The sequence below is a fragment of the Hemicordylus capensis genome, chromosome 3 (genome assembly GCF_027244095.1).
Source record: "Hemicordylus capensis ecotype Gifberg chromosome 3, rHemCap1.1.pri, whole genome shotgun sequence".
Lineage (NCBI taxonomy): Eukaryota > Metazoa > Chordata > Lepidosauria > Squamata > Cordylidae > Hemicordylus > Hemicordylus capensis.
The window spans coordinates 39,211,208-39,232,232 of NC_069659.1; the positions used below are offsets into that span (position 1 = coordinate 39,211,208).

Here is a 21,025-nt window from a genome sequence, read left to right on the forward strand (position 1 = left end):
GAGAGACAGTAGTGCCACCTGGGTGTTCTCCCACCTTCCTTGCCTCAGCCTACCTCCCACTGCTAAGGGAAGAGACCAAAGCGATTGACACAATACATACCCTTCCCCTGTAGGGAGTTGCACTGGACCTCTGTGTGCAGTGACTGTTCATTAACCATGTGGGCACCTGTGACCCTACAAAGGAAAAAGGGAGCATGACTGCTTGGCTAGCAATAGCAATGGTGGGAAGGGAGTGCCAGCAGCTGCACCATCCGTGCGTGCATGCGAGCGAGCGAGCGAGGGACAAGACAAGACAAGACACGACACAAGACAAGACAAGACCAGACAGACAGGCTGTGCTCCCCATGACCTTACCCTCATATTACCCACCCACCCATTTTATTAACGCTTGTGTCTCCTGTGCACTCTTACATGCTGCTGAGGAGGAAGGATGTGCTATCCAATGTAGTGTAGCCCAGGGATTGTCAAGCCTGGGTCCCAAGATGATGTTGGATTACAACTCCCATAATCTCCAGCTAGGGGTGATGGGAGTTGTAGTCCAATTGCATCTGGGGACCCAGGCTTGAGACCCTCTGGTGTAGCCAATACTCAAGCCCTATGCAAACATTCGGGCAGTTCACATGACTGTAAACTGGGCAGGAGACAAGTCCAACACAGTTTCGGGAGCTGCACATACCCCCATTTTGTGACTGCGTGAGATAAAAACAAGGCCGAAGTTGGGGAGCTTGATGATCTGCAAAGCCTCAGCTGGCAGAAGTAGTACCAGACGAGTTGTGCCCTACCCAGATTCTGTCCCCCACTTCTGGATGAGGAAGGCAGAAAAATCGTCCTACCCAGCTGAGGCTTGATAAACCATCAAGCTCCTCACTCCCAACCTTGTTTTTATCCAACACCCAATTGCAAAATGGGAGCTTGTGTCCCTTCCAAACCAGGACAGGACTTGTCTCCTACCTAGTTTATGGTCATGGGAACAGACCTGTTTTGGTGTGCCTGCATTCAGCTGTCCGCACACACGTACATGTTTGGGTGTGAACGACCACATCTGCATTCATTTGTGTTAATTGCTGTGTCTGTTTTTGTTGGAGGGACCTGTACCCAGCTCAGATGCATGGTATAGACAGGAATCATTCAATCTAACATGTGACCTGTGCACACAGGTATGAGGCATGCACATAACATGTGAAAAGGGATACAGTTAACCCAATTGCACAGTGGTGAGGGATGAGGCCAAGAGATATTTGCAGCAGTCATACTTGGAAGCTTTTTTAAAAAATAAATTATATCCCGCTCTTCCTCCAAGGAGCCCAGAGCAGTGTATGTGGTTATGTTTGTCCTCACAACAACCCTGTGAGGTAGGTTAGGCTGAGAGATACATGACTGGCCTAGAGTCACCTAGTGAGCTTCATGGCTGATATGAACTCACGGTCTTCCTGGTCCTAGTCCAACACTCTAACCCCTACACTATGCTTGGCACCTCCCCCACCCTTATTCACCTGCACAGGGTGCATTGTCCTTGCATCCCTGACTGAGATCATGGCAAGCAAGTTCCTATTGAGTGTGTGGAATCCTGAGGCAGAGGACCTGGGAAGGTTCTGAGAAGTGAAGTGATAGCAACATGCTCCGTCTGCTGCATTGTTCACTTTGGCTGTTCTTGGCAAGGGCCCTTTCTCCACAGTTTCCATCCCTCAAATCCCCCCTTCTGTGCTCTGTGATCAAAAGTGTCTCATGCCGAATACCCTATTGCTTAAGTTGTAGACTCCCCACCCCTCCTGCTTCAAATCTGGTGGTAAAGGGTCCCCAAATGGGGAGCACTATTGATGTGTCTATCAGCTTTCGGACACGGCTTCCAGCCCGTGCAACATTGTGCCAACAAGACATTTCTGCGGTACAGAAATGAGAAACAAAATACACTTCCCCCAACTGAAGTTGAGACAATGAGACATGTACTTTTACACTGCCCTTTTTACCAGGGCAGGTGTAATAGTTTTATCTTGCCCTTTTAAATGAAATTTCCAGGAAGGTCAATTGGGTATGTGTTTAATTCTTTCCTCCTTTGTGACCAGAATCCAGCCATTTCCTTTGATGTGGCTAAGTTCTGAGCAGCAGCCTGTAGTATCTGTCAACAGCTAATTAAAAAGTAACTAATGCTTTGATTTTTCTGTACAATGTATTTTTTAACTTATGTACTGTATTGTGTTTGATGTATTACTAACAAGCTGGTCACAATAAAGTTCATCCATTCATTCACTTCCCCCATATCACCCCTCACCCCATTCATGTAATGCTGGTTATTACCTATAAAGCCTTCTACGGCTTGGGTCCAAGGTACTTAAGAGAGTGCCTTCCTTGTCATACACCCTGACACCTATTAAGATCATCTGGAGAGGTCCAGGTTATGGTTGCCACTGGCTCATTTGATGCGATTCAGGACCAAGCCTTCTCTGTGGCTGCCCTGGGGCTTGGAATATGCTCCCTGTCAAAATAAAAGCATCTCCTATTGCTTTTAGAAAGACCCTCAAGACACCTGTTTTCTCAAACTAATTTTTAAAACTGTTTGTTTTTCACTCATGAAATTGTTTTAAACTGTTTTTATTCAATGAATTTGTTTTTACTCTGTTTATATTTGTTTTGTTTTAAACTGTGTACACTGCCTAGATACGCACACATCAGGTGGCAGATAAATATGATAAATAAAATAAAAGCCAGGGAGCACAGGAATCAGATTAATGTTGCGCTCAAATGTAGCACGTCCACACCAGTATTTGAGATTGTGAGCCTTTTGGGGATAGGGAACCTTTTTATTTATTCATTATTTTTCTATGTAAACTGTTTTTGGGAACTTTTGTTGAAAAGCAGAATAAAATATTGCTGGTAGTAGTAGAACAGGTAAAGTGTGTTGTCAAGTTGATTTCAACTCTTGGCGCCCACAGAGCCCTGTGGTTTTCTTTGGGATAATACAGGAGGGGTTTACCATTGCCTCCTCCCACGCTGCATGAGATGATGCCTTTCAGCATCTTCCTATATCACTGCTGCCCGATATAGGTGTTTCCCATAGTCTGGGAAACATACCAGCGGGGATTCGAACTGGCAACCTTCTGCTTGTTAGTCAAGCATTTCCCCGATAAATCTCAGGCAGGGAACTCAGAGGATAGGGTGTGTGTCATGGGGCTATAACTCTATCCTACTTAGAGCACACATGGAACACACATGCACCTACTTAGAGCACACATGGAAAAACCCTGCTGACGAAGTGTGTGATGAAACCACTGTTTTAATTGTAAACCGCCCTGAGCCATTTAGGAAGGGTGGTATACAAATCAAACCAAATCAAATCAATAAATAAGAGTTCTTGACACATAAAACAGAGTCAGAAGACATCCAGGAAAAGCAGGTTGCTAACACACCTCTTCTCAGAACTCTGGCAAGTACGTTGCCTTAGAACTCCGGACACAAATAGCTCTAGGAACTCCCATTTCACGGTCAGAACAATAAAAGCCACAGACATGTTTACACAGAAGAGAGAAACACAGGAAGCAGATTTACACCAAGTCAGACCATTGGTCCATTCTACCTCAGTACTGTCTGGCAGCAGCTCTCCAAGGTTTCAAGCTCTTTCTGGAGATGCCAGGCAAGGCATGAGGCCTTCTTCATGCAAAGCAGATGCTCTACAGTCCCTTAAGCAGAGAGGAGTGGATACCATGGCTCAGAGTATGATTGCTGCTAATGTCTTCTGTCTTCCCCTTGAATCCCTTCCGTTTCACAGCTGACGACAGTGTTTTGTCTGAACTGTATTGGTTACACAGTCCTTTCTTCCCCAGCGGGCAGCAGCACTGACCCCCAAGAAGATGACACATGGGTAAGTACATACTGTGCAGAAGTGGGGCTGTGGGGGAGGGGCATGGACCAGCCAAGATTTAGCCTGTCCTGGTAAAGGATATGAGCCCAACCCTCCCTCTAGGGCAGGGCTGCTCAACTATGGCCCTTCTGCAGATGTTGGCCTACAACTCCCATAATCCCTGGCTATTGGCCACTGTGGCTGGGGATTATGGGAGTTGTAGGCCAAAAACAGCTGGGGGGGGCCTAAGCTGAGCAGGCCTGCTCTAGGGTTAGGATTCTAACCCTCTAGGGCAGCCACAGGCCCTCTGCTCCCACCAGTGTCATGGATAGCCCACTGCTTCTTTTCCTTTTGTTCGACAAGATCACAGCTACACACATTGAGTTCAACCAACAGGCCTTGCATATTGTGGACCACCCCAATTCCCTATAGGGGGAAAGGTAAACACTGTCTGAACCATCATGGTTGAGTCAACATCCCCCCGCCCCCAATGGGGGAGAAAGACCAAGGCAAGGGTACTTGCAAAGCACCTAAGTAGCACCACTCTCTCACTCCTGCATTCACTTGCTCACCATTACCTTCTGTGCGCCCAGCTCCAGACGCCAGCTGTTCCAGCTGCTGACCATTGCCAATACTCTCCCTGCATCGCTCTGGGCTCTCCATGGGCAGCCCTCCAATGGGTGGAGAGGACAGGATGCTCCCCACTCCCAGTACCATGAAGACCACAAGGCCTCTAGCAGGCTCAGCAGCAGCAACCAGTGTGATTCCAGCTGTTCCTCTGTAGTGTTGCTAATCAGCTTGATCTAGCTGAGCTCCTGTAGCTTTACCAGCGGCTTGGCAGACAGGAATGTAACAGGGGGCAAACCTGGATTGGCTCAGAGATCAGCCAAGCTATTTTTCCTAGTTTGGGGGAAGCCAGGAGGGCTTCCCCATGTTGACTTACTACACTTACCGGAAGGACGGTGCATGTATGATCTATACTCACCTCAGCAAGCACAACGGGACTATACAGAGACCAGCTGATAAGAGAAAACTGAAGCCCGGGAACCAGGCTACAGTCACTGCATATATACTATCAAAAACAGTAAGTGCAATGGTACCAATCACAACTTCCAAGCAGGCAATGCAAGCAAATACAGCACCTGTCATTAAAAAAAAGAAGAAGAAGTGGATTACAAAGGATAGGAACATAGGGAGCTACCATCTACCAAGTCAGCCCTTTAGTTCATCTAGCTCACTACGGCCTACACTGACTAGCAGCAGCTTTCCAAGGTTTCAGGAATTTTTCTCAGCCCTAGCTGGTTTGGACCTGGGACCTTCTGCTTTGCTAAGCAGATGCTCAGTCACTGAGCTACAGCCCTATCCCCTACTAACACTGACAGATACTTAGACTTCAATCCTAAACATTTTATACCTTTGTATATTCAGTTTCAACTCTAGCCAATCTTAGATACGGTAGGAACATAGGAAGCTGCCTTATACCAAGTCAGACCACTGGTCCATCTAGCTCAATATTATCTACCCAGACTGGCAGTGGCTTCTCCAAGGTTACAGGCAGAATCCTTTCTCACCCCTATCTTGGAGATGCCAGGGAGGGAACACAGAACTTTCTGCATGCAAGCATGAAGATGCTCTTCCCAGAGTAGTCCCATCCCCTGAGGGGAATATCTTGCACTGCTCACACATGTATCTCGCATTCAAGTGAAAACCAGGGCAGACCCTGCTTAGCAAAGGGGACAATTCATGCTTGCTGCCACAGGACCAGGTCTCCTCATATATATCAAAAGATATAAAGATATCTTTTCAGTAGTTCTGTATATCCTATGAAATAATTATTTTTTTAGATTGAGCAACCTTCAGTTCCAAGTGAAAAGTGTTGCCTTGACACTATTCATGGTGAACCTAACGTCTGCACAATAATGTGTGATTGCTGCTTTCCATGGGAAATAAGATTGAAAAATCCACCTAATATCGTCTAGTTCCTTTTGAATTTTTTTCAGTCGGTTTATCACACAATTGATCAATTTTGACTTTAGCAAACTACAACTCACCTTGTTCTTGAGGAAGAACTACTTTGGATAACATAGCTCTGAGAACTGGAATAGGCATAAAACACAGAACAGACGGCACATTTGCTGCAAAAGACATAATTATTCATGAGTTAATGTTTTTTAAAAATGGAAAAGTTGTCATTATGCTATACATAATTAGACTGTAAGCCTTTTGGGGACAGGGAGCCATTATATATGTGTGTGTGTGTGTGTGTGTATGTATATGTATATATATATATATATATATATATATATATGTGTGTGTGTGTGTGTGTGTGTGTAAACTGCTTTGGGATCAGTATATAAATATTTATTGTCATATTTGTATATAGTACAGACCTGTCTATTTCAAAGGTCAAAAGGAGGGAAGGGCACTCCAAGGCAAGATGTTTAGGTAATAAATATACAGGATTACAACAATATGGGGCTGAAAAGGAAGAACAGTGCAATGATTTTACCCAAGTAGAGGTAAGTAGTATTATATTATTATTAATATTATTATTATTATTATTATTATTACTACACAGTCAGACAGGTGTTATTGACTGGTTTGTTTTATCTAGACATCGAGTCCTTCCCAAGGACCTGGGATGCCAGAATTTTATTGTCAATGTTGTTGCTGCTGTTATAGATATTGTCGCAGAATATAGGCTGTTCCCAGTAAAGCTGCTTTTTGTAATTGGCTGATGGTGATTTCTGTGGCCCCTATGGTGTTGAGGTGCTCTTCAAGGTCTTTTGGAACTGCACCCAGGGCGCCAATTACCACTGGGATTATTTTGGTCTTTTTCTGCCACAGCCTTTCAATTTCAATTTGTAGATCTTTGTATTTTGTGATTTTTTTCTATTTCTTTTTCTTCCATTCTGCTATCCCCTGGTATTGCTATGTTGATTATTTTAACTTGTTTTTCTTTCTTCTTGACTACAGTTATATCTGGTGTATTGTGTGGCAGATGTTTGTCTGTTTGTAGTTGGAAGTCCCATAATATTTTTACATCTTCATTTTCTTCAACTTTTTCAATTTTATGGTCCCACCCATTTTTGGCTACAGGTAGCTTGTATTTATTGCAGATGTTCCAGTGTATCATCCCTGCTATTATTATTATTATTATTATTATTATTATTGCATTTATATTTTGTACAATGTAGCAGCTAAAACAGAAATGGTTTAGGCCATCACTGGGAATGATGGGAGTTGTAGTCCAACAACATCTGGGGACTCAGGATTGGGAACCCTTGCTCTGGCGGAAGGAGCGTTATCTGGGGCAAGTCAACATTAGAATACAGTCCACTGTATTTTTTATGCCACCTCTTCCACACATTACAATACGAGTAACCTATAAGCATGTGTATGCAAGGTACTTCTTAATGCCAAGGTACTTAGCACAAAGCAAAATCAAAATACTTGGCAATATAATATTAATATATTTATAATATAAATACTTGGCAATTCCAATCACCAGCTTTGTGCTTGTATCTTATATGCAATATCGATTTCACATGGATTCCTTTCCTCTGTCTGAATTCAATGCTCAAAGCATAACGGCATTACCCCACAGGTAAATGCAGTAGGGGAGGCACTAAGGAAGAAACTTGACCTGGACACAAGTTGCATAAGAGCGTAAAATGGGCAGAGGCCATGTTTCATATTGACAGTTATTAAATTATCTTAAAGTATGTCATGTTCTCTTAGTAAGGAGTTAGTGAGAGAAGCAGGTCAGGCAGAAGATCACCTTCTCATGGGGTAGATCCCCAGGCTCAAACACAAAAGAGCACATTTACAAAGAACTGAACACTGCTGATGGTAAAGGAGAAAACAGGAATCATGTGATATTGGATGGCAGCAGCCAGTAGGGTTCTTATCAAGAGACTAGACAAATTCATAGAGGATATGGTTATCAGTGGCTACTAATAACCCAAATACCTGTACTGCATATTTCCATTGGGATCAGAGGGCCCCTGAACACCAGGTGCCAGAGAGTATCAATGGGAGGGAGTGGTTGCCTCCTTTCTCCGCTTGCGGGCTTCCCTGATGTACCTGGTTGGCCCTTCATGAAGCAGGATGCTGGAAAAGATGGGCCTTTGGCCTGATCCAACAGGGCTTTTCTTATGTTCTTGTCAAGGGTGTCTTTTGTTTGCTCCATTTACTCACAACAGCTTCTGAGCAGTGAGAACTTCTCAATGGTGACATCTAGCCTGTGCAACTCACCCCTAGGGAAGGGCTTGTTTGGCGGCCTTCCTATTGGCGCTCAGATGACAAATGAAACACTATTGTTTCAAGAGGGGATGCTACTAGTTATTTCCCTTGAGGACTCTGGTGCTTTACGGCAGCTTCTTTTGTGGATTAATGCATTTGCTTACATCTTTATTGTTTAAGTTTTAACGTGTTAATTTTATGTTGTTGTTAAACTGTGTTAATGAGTAGAGAGGTGGATGGGGAGAGAGAGAGAGAGAGAGAGAGAGAGAGATTTTTTAACAACACTTGGAATTTCAGCAACCACCCACAAGCATTCTTAACTTTCCCCAGTGCTTGTTCCCAAGCTGGGGTTGCCTAGGAAGAATGTAAGAAATGGGGGTCCTCCCCTAGGCTAAGAAATTACTCGTTAAGGCAGAGGGCACGACTTAAAATCTTCCACATCATCAATATTTTCACCATTATTTCTGAATCTGGTGCCAACTCACCTAAAAACATGAGCAAGGTCGTGGTGGCAAAGGCAGACATGACGCTTCCTCCAATGTAAGATAAAATCCCAATGACAACAAGATAAATATCTTTCAGGCACTGAGAAAGTACAGCTATTCCTAGAAAACTAGTCAAAGAGATTATAGTGGAAGTGGCTGAGCCATATCCTACGTAGATTTCATTCCAGCAGAGGGGGGCATTCAGTTCATAAAGTGTATATAGAGAAATCCCACCAATGATGGTGAAAAAATAAGTTACAAATGTACAGAGCAACAAGATGATTAAAGTCCGCTTCTTACAAGAAGCAGATTTAAAAAGTAAATAGACTCCAGAAAAGGTTTCTTTAAGGCCTTCTTTCAGAGACTGTGGCCGGAATTCAGATTGCTGCACGGTATCATCCAAGAAGCATGTACAATAAAAGATGTTAACCAGGTGAAACAGCGAAATCATTGCAAATGTCCACACGAAGCCTATTTGTTTTAAAATGTAGCCTGAAGACAGTCCCGCGAAACCAGACATGAGCCCAAAGATCATATCAACCACAGCTATTCGGATGGTCTTTTCTCTCTGAGTCTTACAAAGACTGACTATGAAGGAAAAGGCACCTCCAAAGAAGGTTGCAAGACTCCCAAATATCCCACAAATAAAGGTCACAGCAAACAGAAGAGGGAGGGGTAGAGAGTAATTGGCCATAACACTGAGGAAGATGCTGGAGACAAGACTCCCCACCAGAGGAAGGAGCAATGACAGTTTGTGTCCACAGCGATCCCCATTTCCTACAAGAATAATGGCAATCAAAATGCTGAGAACAGACCCGCTTAAGTTCATTTTCATGGCAAAAAGGGAGGCTGTTTCTTGGACTTCCTGAAAAAGGGAAAACAAACAGAATTAACAAAAATAAGAGGGGGAAATTCAATCAGATACATGTAGTTCTATGTAATATTTGCCTTCACCAGTTTATATATTATATATTATAGACAGCGTTTATTTTTAAAAGGTATCAGTTATAAAACGTATTTTGAGAAATATTAGAGGATTAACTAGTATTTATAAATAGAAAAAGTTCTTAATCTAATTAGGATTCAAGAGATTCTTATAAAATGTATTTATAACATAGACCTTGGGTATAATCAGGTCACCCAAGCACAAATAGAGCAGCTATTTATTAGGGCTGTGCGTTGAATAAGAACAATAATTGTTTCCAGTTAGATACAGCCCATATCAGATAGTGTTTATTTTGTATTGTTCCCGATGAACATTTCTTAATGTTCTTATTCGAGACAACATGAGATGGTATTTTCTGTATTGTATTGGGCTGTATCAGAGGATCGGATGGAGATTCAGCTGCCAGCATCTCCAAGTAGGGCTGGGAAAAGACCTATCTGAAACCTAAAGAGCTGCTGCTAATTAATGCCAAGAATATCGACTTAGATGGACCGATGGTCTCACTCTGTAGGAGACAGCCTCATATATTTCGGAAAGTGCAAGCCAAAAAAAAAAGGTAATGAGATTATTTTAAAAAGTGATCGAACAGTAAGGCTTGGAGGCTGGGTACTTTGGGCATATGAATAGAGACCAAAGATTATCAATAGTGTTTGCTGTTTACTGGTAGGAAACACACACACTACACTATGGCCTCTATTTTTTCTGGACAAGACCATAAACATGATCATATTCTATCTATGTTGACATGGAGGGATAGGGTGGGGGAGAAACAAAAGGCCCAACACCAAGAAAATGGACTAAAGAAGCCCAAATGACCTAAGTACTCAACTATGGGTGCAATTCAGAGGAAAACCAAGAGAGATTTTAACACACAGTTAATTATAGAAATAAATGGGACATAGGCATGGCTGACTTTGGATGGATCTCCCCAACCAAGTTTTCACATGCTGTATATGTTGCTCAAAGACAAGGCTTAAAAAGTAAGGGAAATGTGCTGAAACACACACTATATTTATAGTTCATCATAATAATCAATTGCTAATGCAGGCACTTAAGAACATAATGTGAAAAACAATGTAAAAACTGCATGCTGAATTCTTAGAGAGTTTAAAGCTACTTTATTTCACCAAAACCACTGAAGGTTTGCCAGTTTTACATCATCTGAAGATTTAGCTCGAGTTGTCTTAATCTGATAATGAACTGTATAAAAGGAGAAGAGAGCTGGTCTTGTGGTAGCAAGTATGACTTGTCCCCTTAGCTAAGCAGGATCCACCCTGGTTACATGTGAATGGGAGAATCCCCCACTCTCTTTGTTCAAGGCCTCCCCCACACCACTTCACCACAAAGAGCTGGTCTTGTGGTAGCAAGCATGACTTATCCCCTTAGCTAAGCAGGGGCTGCCCTGGTTGCATATGAATGGGAGACTACATGTGTGAGCACTATAAGATATTCCCCTTAGGGGATGGAGCCACTCTGGGAAGAGCAGAAGGTTTCAAGTTCCCTCCCTGGCTTCTCCAAGATTGGGCTGAGAAAGATTCCTGCCTGCAACCTTGGAGAAGCCACTGCCAGTCTGTGAAGACAATACTGAACTAGATAGACCAAAGGTCTGACTCCATATATGGCAGCTTCTTATGTTCCTATGAAATAAAGACTGGAATACAGAATTAAATTGATAGAAATAAAGAAGTTCTAGGATTAGGATTAAGAATTTATCCTAAGGATTAAGTCCTAGCATCTGATAGCAAGACAAGAGGCCAGAAAGAAGGCCAAGATAACAAATCCTATAATTAAAGAATGTAACCAGTTTAGTAGAGCATAAGGGCATACACACTGCACATTAAATAGCATTTCAGTGTAGCATTCCACAGATATTTCTTCAGGCCAGCAATCTAGAAGCACCAGCATTCACTCTAATGCATTCTGAGTTTATTTTTAATTAAACATGAATGATACAGCACAAGAAAGATCTGCATGCAGATGTAGAAAGGGCTGCATCAGATTTTTATGGTCTAACCCACCAAGGAGTTCTCTTGAATACGCCCCATTAAAGTACCTATGTAGACTCCTCCCTGAAAGGAGTAAGCGACCCCAACCACAGTCTGGTTCTAAAGGCCATTGCTGAGTCCAGCGCAGATCTTCAGCATCTGTAATCTTTTTTCCAAGGCTGGCTGTTTATATATTGCAGGCATTTCTGCTACACTGGGAGATTAAATCTCCTCTAACCATCTGCGGTGGTGGAATTCCTTTACGCTCCTTCATAAGCATTTGCATCATGCAACGAATTACCCAGCTAAATGGACACAAACTCCTAAACACATACACGCAGTAAATCAGGTTCCTGCACTGGCAGAACTTGCTGCAGAAAGCTTTGTGTGCATATGGCAATCTAGCAAATCAATATGTTTGATATAGTACAAAGGGAGCAGGGTTAGGAAATTTGTTGGCTCTGCCAGCAAACTCATAAAAGAGTCCTGTATGTATCCAGCTATCCACATACTTCCTTTCTAACAGTGGGCACAACCCAAAGTTAAGCATTTGTAACTCTCCATTTGAAGTCAGTGGGACTAAAGCATATTCTTAATTCTCTCCCAGTGGGATCTAATGTTGCAGGCCTCTACACAGTTACTTGGGAGTAGGCAATCTTGGTTCTCCAGCTGTTGATGAACTATAGCTCTCATCATCTCCAGCCAGTGTTCCCTCTAAGACGTGTGCACGTGCCCACAAGTTTTTTGACGTCCATTCAGTTAATTTTAGATCCCACTTCGGTTGAATCAGGGAGGCCCCACTCTGAATGCACATGTGCACACACAGCCTTGATTCTGCTGCCCAGTGTAAAACTCATTCCGCACGCAGATGAAAAAAAATTAGATGGACCACTGTCCACAGCTGCAGTTTATTGCAGCTAGGGATGATGGAGGTTGTAGTTCTGCCATAGTTGGAGAGACAAGGTTGCCTACCCTTAGAATGGGAACATCATCATCATTATCATTATCATTTTATTACATTTATATCCCGCTCTTCCTCCAAGGAGCCCAGAGCGGTGTACTACATCCTTAAGTTTCTCCTCACAACAACCCTGTGAAGTAGGTTAGGCTGAGAGAGAAGTGACTGGCCCAGAGTCACCCAGCTAGTTTCATGGCTGAATGGGGATTTGAACTCGGGTCTCCCTGGTCCTAGTCCAGCACACTAACCACTACACCACGCTGGCTCATCTTTAATACCGAGTCAGACCATTGGTCCATCTAGCTCAGTGTTGTCTGCCCAGACTGGCAGTGGCTCTCCGGGGTTTCAGGCAGAAGTCTCTCCCAGGCCTACCCAGAAATGCCAGGGAGCGGACCTGGAACCTTCTGAATGCAAAGCAGATGCTCCATCACTGAGCTATGGCTCCATCCCCTATGGGGGATATCTTACAGCAGACAGCACTCACATGTAGCAATAGCAATAGCACTTACATTTATATACCGCTCTATAGCCGGAGCTCTCTAAGCGGTTTACAATGATTTAGCATATTGCCCCCAACATTCTGGGTACTCATTTTACCGACCTCGGAAGGATGGAAGGCTGAGTCAACCTTGAGCCCCTGGTCAGGATCGAACTTGTAACCTTCTGGTTACAGGGCAGCAGTTTTACCACTGCGCCACCAGGGGCTCATTTATAGTCACCCATCCAAATGAAAACCAGGGCAGGCCCTGCTTAGCAAAGAACAATTCATGCCTGCTGCCTCAACACCGACTCTTCTCCCCAATAAGTAAGCAAGCCCCTTTCAACACAGGGGCTGGCATGATGGGGAAATTTACTCAAGGTAGTCCAGTTGAAATTAAAAGGGCAAATGAAGCAATGCATAACTTTATTTTGTTTTATTTATTGATGAATTTATATACCGCCTTTCATTAAAACAATCTCAAGGCAGTTTACAAAAGTTAAAAAACATACAATAAAATGACAATAAAAATATTAAGCTAAAAATATAAAAAACAAACCAAATTTAAAATCTATAAAATACCAGCATAAAAACTATACACAGGTCCTTTTAATGTCAATGGGACTACTTTGAGTAATTTTCCCCATCATGTCAGCCAGTGGCACTTTCTTTTAAGTCAATATGTGCACATAATTGCACTGGTCAAGACTTAAGTGTGCTCACCTTTTTCAGGATTGCACTCTACATGCCGTTTTACCTTACCTTTTGCTTCAAGTAAGTTGGATCACTTTGGTTTAGGGCACAGTGAGAAACATTGTGATTGTCTACGAAGCTGGAGTTGACCAATTCTGCCCAGAGCCTCCTGTACACATACTGCTGCACCAGAGGACTGGACAAGTTGTAGGCAAACATGTAAAGGGCAAGAACAGGCTCCACTACCAGATTTTTCTTACATCTGAAATTCATGCTTGAATTTGAGTTTTCGTTCTGTATTAGAAAAGGGAGAGAAGTGCATTGTTCTGGGTTTTCTTTTTTGGAAGAGAAAAATGATACCTGCATATTTCTGATTCCACAACAGACCAATACAGAAGCAATTAAAAATCATTGGTTGACATCCAGATGACGACTACTACTATTACTACGAATATTTATATACTGCTTTTCAACTTAAATTCTCAAAAGGTGTTTATAGGGAAAATAATAAATAAAATCATTCCCTGTCCCAGATGGGCTCATAATTTAAAAAGAAACATATAACAGCCACTGGAAACAGCCACTGGAGGGGTGCCGTGCTGGGGTTGGATAGGGCACTTGCTCTCCCCATGCTTAACAGAAGAGAATCACCACTTTTAAAAAGGTGCCTCTGCTCAGTTATCAGGGACTAGGTTACTCAATAGTACTACTCAGGAATTACCCAAAAGGATTGCTTAGTATCAATAGGATTACGGTAAAGTGTGCCATCAAGTCGATTTCGACTCTTGGCGCCCACAGAGCCCTGCGGTTTTCTTTGGTAGAATACAGGAGGGGTTTACCATTGCCTCCTCCCATGCAGTATGAAATTATGCCTTTCAGCATCTTCCTATATCGCTGCTACCCGACATAGTACCAGTGGGGATTCGAACCAGCAACCTTCTGCTTGTTAGTCAAGCATTTCCCCACTGTGCCACTTAAGGTGACATCACTAGGATTACTCTGGAGTAATTTAGTCGGGATGTCAGTTATTGCACCAAGGAGGGGCTTACCACCTGGCACTGCTTGCTAAATGATACAGGAGCCAAAGGTTTTGACCCACATTTGCTCTAACCTATATTGCTAACTTTGGATCGGAGGTGCACTCATCTGTGGCTGAGCCAGTGGACAAAGTATCATCCAAAGTGACCCAGTTAGGAATTTAAAATCTGGGAGTTTCACAGCCAGAAATAAACTTGGGGCAATCACTATTATATACCACCCCGCCTCCAATGGCGGGGAGACTATTCCTTATAAGCTGCTCTAATAAAGTGTTTGACCAAAAGCTCCATTTTCACTGTCCAACACGATGCCAACAATTGCTGATGTACCTATAAAGAACTGGGTGTTTGCACCCCCAAACAAGCTTTTGGCCACCCCAGTTCAACAACTCCCACCAACAGAAGACCAGGCACTACAAGATGCCCTAGCACCATATCTGGCCCAGTACTTTGGTTTTGTGCAATGTACTTTTATCATGTAATGCCCCCAGGCTAACAACAAGGAGCTGAGAGCTCCAAACCTGAAAGAAGCTTTGGGATTTATCATGTCAAACATTGTATATGGATAGTTCCTGGAGGTTTGTTTGTTTGTTAGTTAAAAAACTGTAATACAATGAATCAGTCTTAACTTCAAAGATGCCTCAAAGCTGAAAATGCTATTTTCCCCCCCAACAACAACATGGCAGGAAGAACTCAGAACACTAGCAATTATTATAGTTTCTGCTCACATAATTTATCCAGGTCTTCAATGGCTGCTAGCCACACTTGCTGATATTGATGCAACTGGTGGCCACATCTCAGCAGCTACACATTCAGTTTTCTTGAGAAGGAACCAACCTGGGTTCCCACTTGCAAGGAGTACTATAACCCAGAACCTGGAAAATCCCAGGTGCCAGAAAGTTATGGCACGTAGAAATTTAACCATTGCGGTTAAACTAGGATATTTAGACATAAAGTTATTAAATAAAATCCTTATTTGTCCCAGGCAGCCTCACTTCTACTCAAAGTATGTTCCTTGTAAAAGGGATAAAGAGAAGCCTATCTACCACAAACACCCCCAGTGTTCATCTCTAAGTCTTTTAATTTTGTCAAGTGTCCATTGCCTGGCTCCTACAGTTTGGGGCTGATTCTTTGATCCAAGGAAAATTTGACAAGGCCTGCTACAGCCTTTTGTGCAAGAATACAGGAGGCATATTCTGGAACTGCATCCGTCAGGGGGGAAGTGTCCAGTACATGTGTGTGTGTGTGTGGGAGAGGGGGTTGACATGAGAAGAGGGCTTTTTTGTGTTGTCACAATCTTGAATCGGTGGGATTTCTACAGAAGAATTAGGGAACTTCACAAGTGCAAGTGGAACTCCTACAGTGGAATAAGGGAACTACACAGTGTGGCAGCAATATTCAGACAAGGAAGCATGATAAAAATTAATTTAAAACCACAACTGTTTCCGGGTTGTTATATTGTGAACACGGGATGTGATAATGATGCAGTACTTATAGCTGTGCTTTTGAAGTAAGATTATAATCAAACAAGTTCTGGTAAGAACTAATTTGCCTACTTTCCTTTCACTACAATCTTAATTGATAATTACCACTCTCACAAGTTAGCCCACTTCAGCATTAAATACTCTCACATGTCTGCCATCTTGAATTGGGGTGGATGACATCATCACAAACTATACTGTTGAGGTGTCCCTACAACTGTACCCAATTTGGTTCATATTGGTCGAGGCATTGTGAAGTCGATAGGGACACACACAGCCGAGTTATCTCATAAGCTTGCTTTCCGTAAGGAAAGAAGGCTAAAAACAAAAATATATCATCATCACCCTACCTTCACCTACAACATATAATATGCATTATTTTAATTTTATTCTTTATCGGTTTGTTAAACATATGTAAGGAGTTTGGGTGAATTGAGAAGGAGGAGAAGAGTCGGAGTTTGCTTCTTTCAGAATGCACTTTTTATGATTCCCAACAGGATCCCATTCAATAGAGATGATGTAAGAACAGAGTCATGAAGAAGGGTCTTCTCATGTGGATGCACTGAGAACAATCCAATTCTTACTTACTGCTCAGAAGACATGAAGCCTAATTCTATTCATTCAGCAATGTCCCACTATATTCAATGGTACTTGGATTACATAAGGACATAAGAACAGCCCTACTGGATCAGGCCAAAGGGCTATCTATTCCAGCATCCTGTTTCACACCAGGATGCCACCAGATGCCTCTTGGAAGCCCACAAACTAAAGGTGAGGGCACACCCTCTCTCTTGTTGTTGCTCCCCTGCAATTGGTATTAAAGGCATCTTGCCTCTGAGGCTGGAGGTGGCCTACAGCCATCAAGACTAGGAGCCATGGATAGACCTGTCCTCCATGAATTTGTCTAAGCCCCTTTTAAAGCCATCCAAGCTAGTGGAAATCACCACATCCCGTGGCAGAGAATTCCATAGATTAATAATGCTCTGTTTGAAAAAGTACTTTCTTTTGTTGGCCCTACATTTCCTGAGACAGGGAGAAAAAATGTCTCTCTGTCCATGCATAATTTCATTTCCCTCCAGTGGCTGTTGCTGATGTCTCATGTCTCTTTTTTAGATTGTGAGCCCTTAATGGGACAGGAAGCCATTTGATTTATTTATATCTATGTAAACCACTTTGGGAATTTTTGTTGAAAAGCGGTATATAAATATCCATCATATTTGTAGTGTTATAAATACAGCTGTCAGCTTATTCAGGGGCTTTCATCCCATAAAACAGGGAGACAAAGTAAATATCAGCCCTTTCTTACAGACCCACGTCCTCACAAAACCACACCAATCTGCTTTTCAAGCCACAAAACAATCTGCTCGAAAACGAAAATGCAAACGCGTACGAAGTATAACCACCATATTTGGCTCTATAGGCCATAAGATCACCTGTTTTCCTGGGGAAACCTGGCAACCCTCCGTGTGCTACAGACCCAGAAGTGTCAACTCCACGTCCCGAGAGTTCCTATCAAGGAAATGAAGTCCGCTGATCCGAAATCCGCGGCAGGTTGTGTCAAACTAACCTCATGTCAACACCAGCTCAACTTTCCTCTGCAATAGAGCCAGACGGCTAGTAAGCATGGATCCATAATGCCACAAGCGGCTCAGCCCAAGAAGCTAGGATGTTTTGGAAGCAAAAGCGGGGTAAATAGCCCCAACCTGCTGCACTCTCCTGCATACGTTGTGAATTTATACGCATGCTTATCTCCGAGGAGGAGCATCTCCTTGAAACACCCGATGTCGCCTATAGTGAAACTAATGTGCGTGCACTCCTGCGGGTGCCTCCTCTCCTTGTCGCCCCCGCCGCCAGCAGCGGCGTCCTCTTCTTCACCCCTCGCCGCTCACCTCTAACATGCAGCCCCTCTGTCGATTCTCCAGCTCCTACGCCTCCATTTCCTCCCCTGTGGTAGAATGAGGTCTCCTACAGAGTGCAGCACCGGGAAAGAGACAATGTTATTGTCCTCACCTGACTGCACACATTTCTTGCACAGTTTCATCCAAGAGTCTGCTCATTGGGTCCCTGGCGCGGGGACTCTGACGGAGGCAGCGGCGATTGTTCAGCCCCGCTGTCACTCAACGAACGCGATCCTCAGCTCCCGGGGCTTTGTTGCGCAATGGGACAGCTGCTGGGGTTTGCGGGCCTCGTGCGCATGCCCGGCCCAGCCACGCTTTAAGCAGCAAGCGGCAGGAACGTTAGCAAACACCGGGGTGGTGCTTCTTTGGTTTGGCATCGCGACGGTGAAAAGCTGACCTTTTGAGCCAGCTGAAGGTCGCAAGAGATGGCGATTGCTTTGCTCTCATGCCGTTTGCAGCCCGATTATAGCTTGTTTCCGCGGCGAGCAAATCCTGTCGATTTCAGCTGCAATTTCAAGTAGTCAGCAAGATCCTGCTGTTTGCTTAGGATTTCAGGCATGCAGTCACTTGGCAGCATTTAGACTAAGTCATGTTTCCCTTTGACAAAATTTAGACTGTATGGTCTTTGGAACAGAGACCTTCCTTCCTTACTTGAAATTAATGTGGCCTGAGTCATGACTAACTTGCCTCTTGATTTCAGTAGTGGTGTCTAGTCATAACTAACTAGTCTGGATACAGCCCTTTAACCGCAACAGGCCCGGATTAAGCTAGTGCAGGGCCTGTAGCATATGTTATAAAAGGGCCCTAAATTTTTTAAAAAACGCACATACATATTAAAACATAAACCACACACATGCTCCAGATGAGAGCCCCGAGAGGATCCTGGAAAAGGGGGAGCCATCAGGCAAAGATCCTTGGTGCTACGTAGCCGCTTGAGGTGGGGGTGGGGGTGGGGGTATGCTCCATCCCTAGAGTCGCACATCCCTTGTCGCAGGCTCACCATGATGGCGCACCCTCCAGCAGTGTAACAGCACATGCTACAGCGGCTTAGGAACATGGGAGATAGCACAAAGGACACCCCACACCTGCACACAACACAGCAAGGAGCCAACCAACACATGCCTGCACACATGCAGAACCCACAACACGTACCATGCAGCATGCAGCTCCCCCAACATGTAAACAACAGCATTGCCAGATCATGCAAATATGGTGAGATGCTGATTTCACCAGACAGCTTGCAAACATTTAGTGCGGGGCCCTCAAAATGTGGGGCCCATAGCATATGCTACTTCTGCTACTAGGTTAATCCGGCACTGAACCGCAAACATGTTTCCTCAGATTTCTGCCAGGTTCAGTGGTTGCCAAGTAAAGCATGCCTGGGTTTGAAGCACTATTTTGTGCACAAAGAGCAATATTCTGCTCTGGTTCCTCTGGCTCTACTCCAGGCCCTCCTGCAGATATTGCCCTACAACTCCCATAACCCCTGGCTGGGGATTATGGGAGTTGTAGTCCAAAAATACCAGATGGTTAATAAGGATATTTTACTGTTTTAAATTTTTATTATCACTATGTTTTCAATTTTGTCAATTTTTTTTTACTAATTCTAATTTCAGCCTGTTTTAATTATATACAATCAATTTATTGTTATATAACTGTAATCTTTCTCTTCTGTTCTGGCTTGTGGCTGTAACATTAAAGAACTTGAACTTGCAGTCCAAAAATAGCTGTGGGGCGGGGGGAGAGTTGAGCAGGCCAGCTTCCCTTGGTACACTGTACAACCCCTACCAAAACTAGCACTTCCAAACATGCTATTTGTAGCCCCAGTTAGTTGTTGACTCAGTGGTAGAGCATCTGCAGAAGGTACCAGATTCAGTTCTGGACCCTGGCATCACCTGTTAGGGCTGAAGGAACTCCTGCCGGAAACCTTGGGAAGCCACTGCCAGTCAGTGTAGAACTAGATGGATGAATAGTCTGATTCAGAATAAGGCAGCTTCCTATGTTCCACTTGCAATACAGGTGTGTGCAGAACCGGTTCAGTTCAAACCGGTTCAGTTCAAACTGCCTCATTTGGAGGAAGGCGGGGCCGAGGAAGGGAGTCTTTCACCCGCCTTCTCTCCAACTCCATCCCTCCTGCAGTCAGTCAGTCTGGCCACAGCAGTGAGTGCTTGAGTGCCTTTATTTCAGCAGCAGCGCGCCTGTCGCCTGCGCACCCACCCCAGCCAGCCCTGCCCCAGAGAGCAGCCATTCCTTTCCCATAGTTTGGGAGGCGGGAGAGCTCTCGCCGTCGTCCTGCTCTGCCGCTGCTCAGAGGCGGCTTTAAAAGTTTTTATTTTAAAATTAAGGTCAAAAAGCAAGAGAAATTGCATCCCAAATGGGGTGAGCATTTCCCCGCTGAACATCGGGACATCCCGTACAGTGCGGGACAGTTGGCAACCCTACTTGCCGCCCCCATTCTTTTTTTTTAATGCAGGTAGGGTTACCCCCTTTGTTTGTAAAGGGGAATCATCACCAGATCCCCCTTTACAAGGATGCTCCCTCAAGCCTAATTGGACCATTTCCGAAGTGGTTCATCCTGGTTCAACCCTTGGACTGAACCAGGGGGCTGGTTCAATTCGAACCAGCTTCGAACCTGCTCATTCGATTCGAACCAGCTCACGGTCCAGCAGTCCGGTTTGAAATCGGCTCAAATTGGAACTGAACAGCTGGAATCAGTTCCATGCACACCTAACATGCAGAATTGCAGTGCTCTATCCACACACAGTGGCTATGCCATATTTTGGGGACATGTTCATAGACTGACCCCCCCCTTTACCCCTCCTGTTTCTGTTGCGGTCTGTTGTATCTGCACATGCCTCTCAAAAAAGACAGAGCAGCAGCACCAAGCACAGCCTGCACATGTGGGTATTGCACAGCTATAGAATCTCATACTTTTAGCATTGGAAGGGACCTTGGAAATCTTCTTGTCCAACCACAGTGAAGGA

General features: G+C 44.0%; 1 protein-coding gene across 3 annotated transcripts in view; it reads right to left on the reverse strand.

Annotated features, from left to right (window-relative positions):
* SLC46A3 (solute carrier family 46 member 3) overlaps positions 1-18,286 on the reverse strand; it is a 30,205-nt gene extending 11,919 nt beyond the window's left edge. Inside the window, exons 1-6 of one of the 3 annotated variants that reach the window (XM_053312079.1) lie at positions 18,154-18,286; positions 13,695-13,919; positions 8,566-9,430; positions 5,887-5,970; positions 4,821-4,977; positions 101-174 (exon numbers count right to left, since the gene is read on the reverse strand). In XM_053312079.1, coding sequence (XP_053168054.1) covers positions 101-174; positions 4,821-4,977; positions 5,887-5,970; positions 8,566-9,430; positions 13,695-13,898 — 1,384 coding nt within the window. In that variant the 5' untranslated portion in view covers positions 13,899-13,919; positions 18,154-18,286. The other 2 variants (XM_053312078.1, XM_053312080.1) reach the window with 2 other exon arrangements.
* Between the last annotated feature and the right edge of the window lie 2,739 nt (positions 18,287-21,025).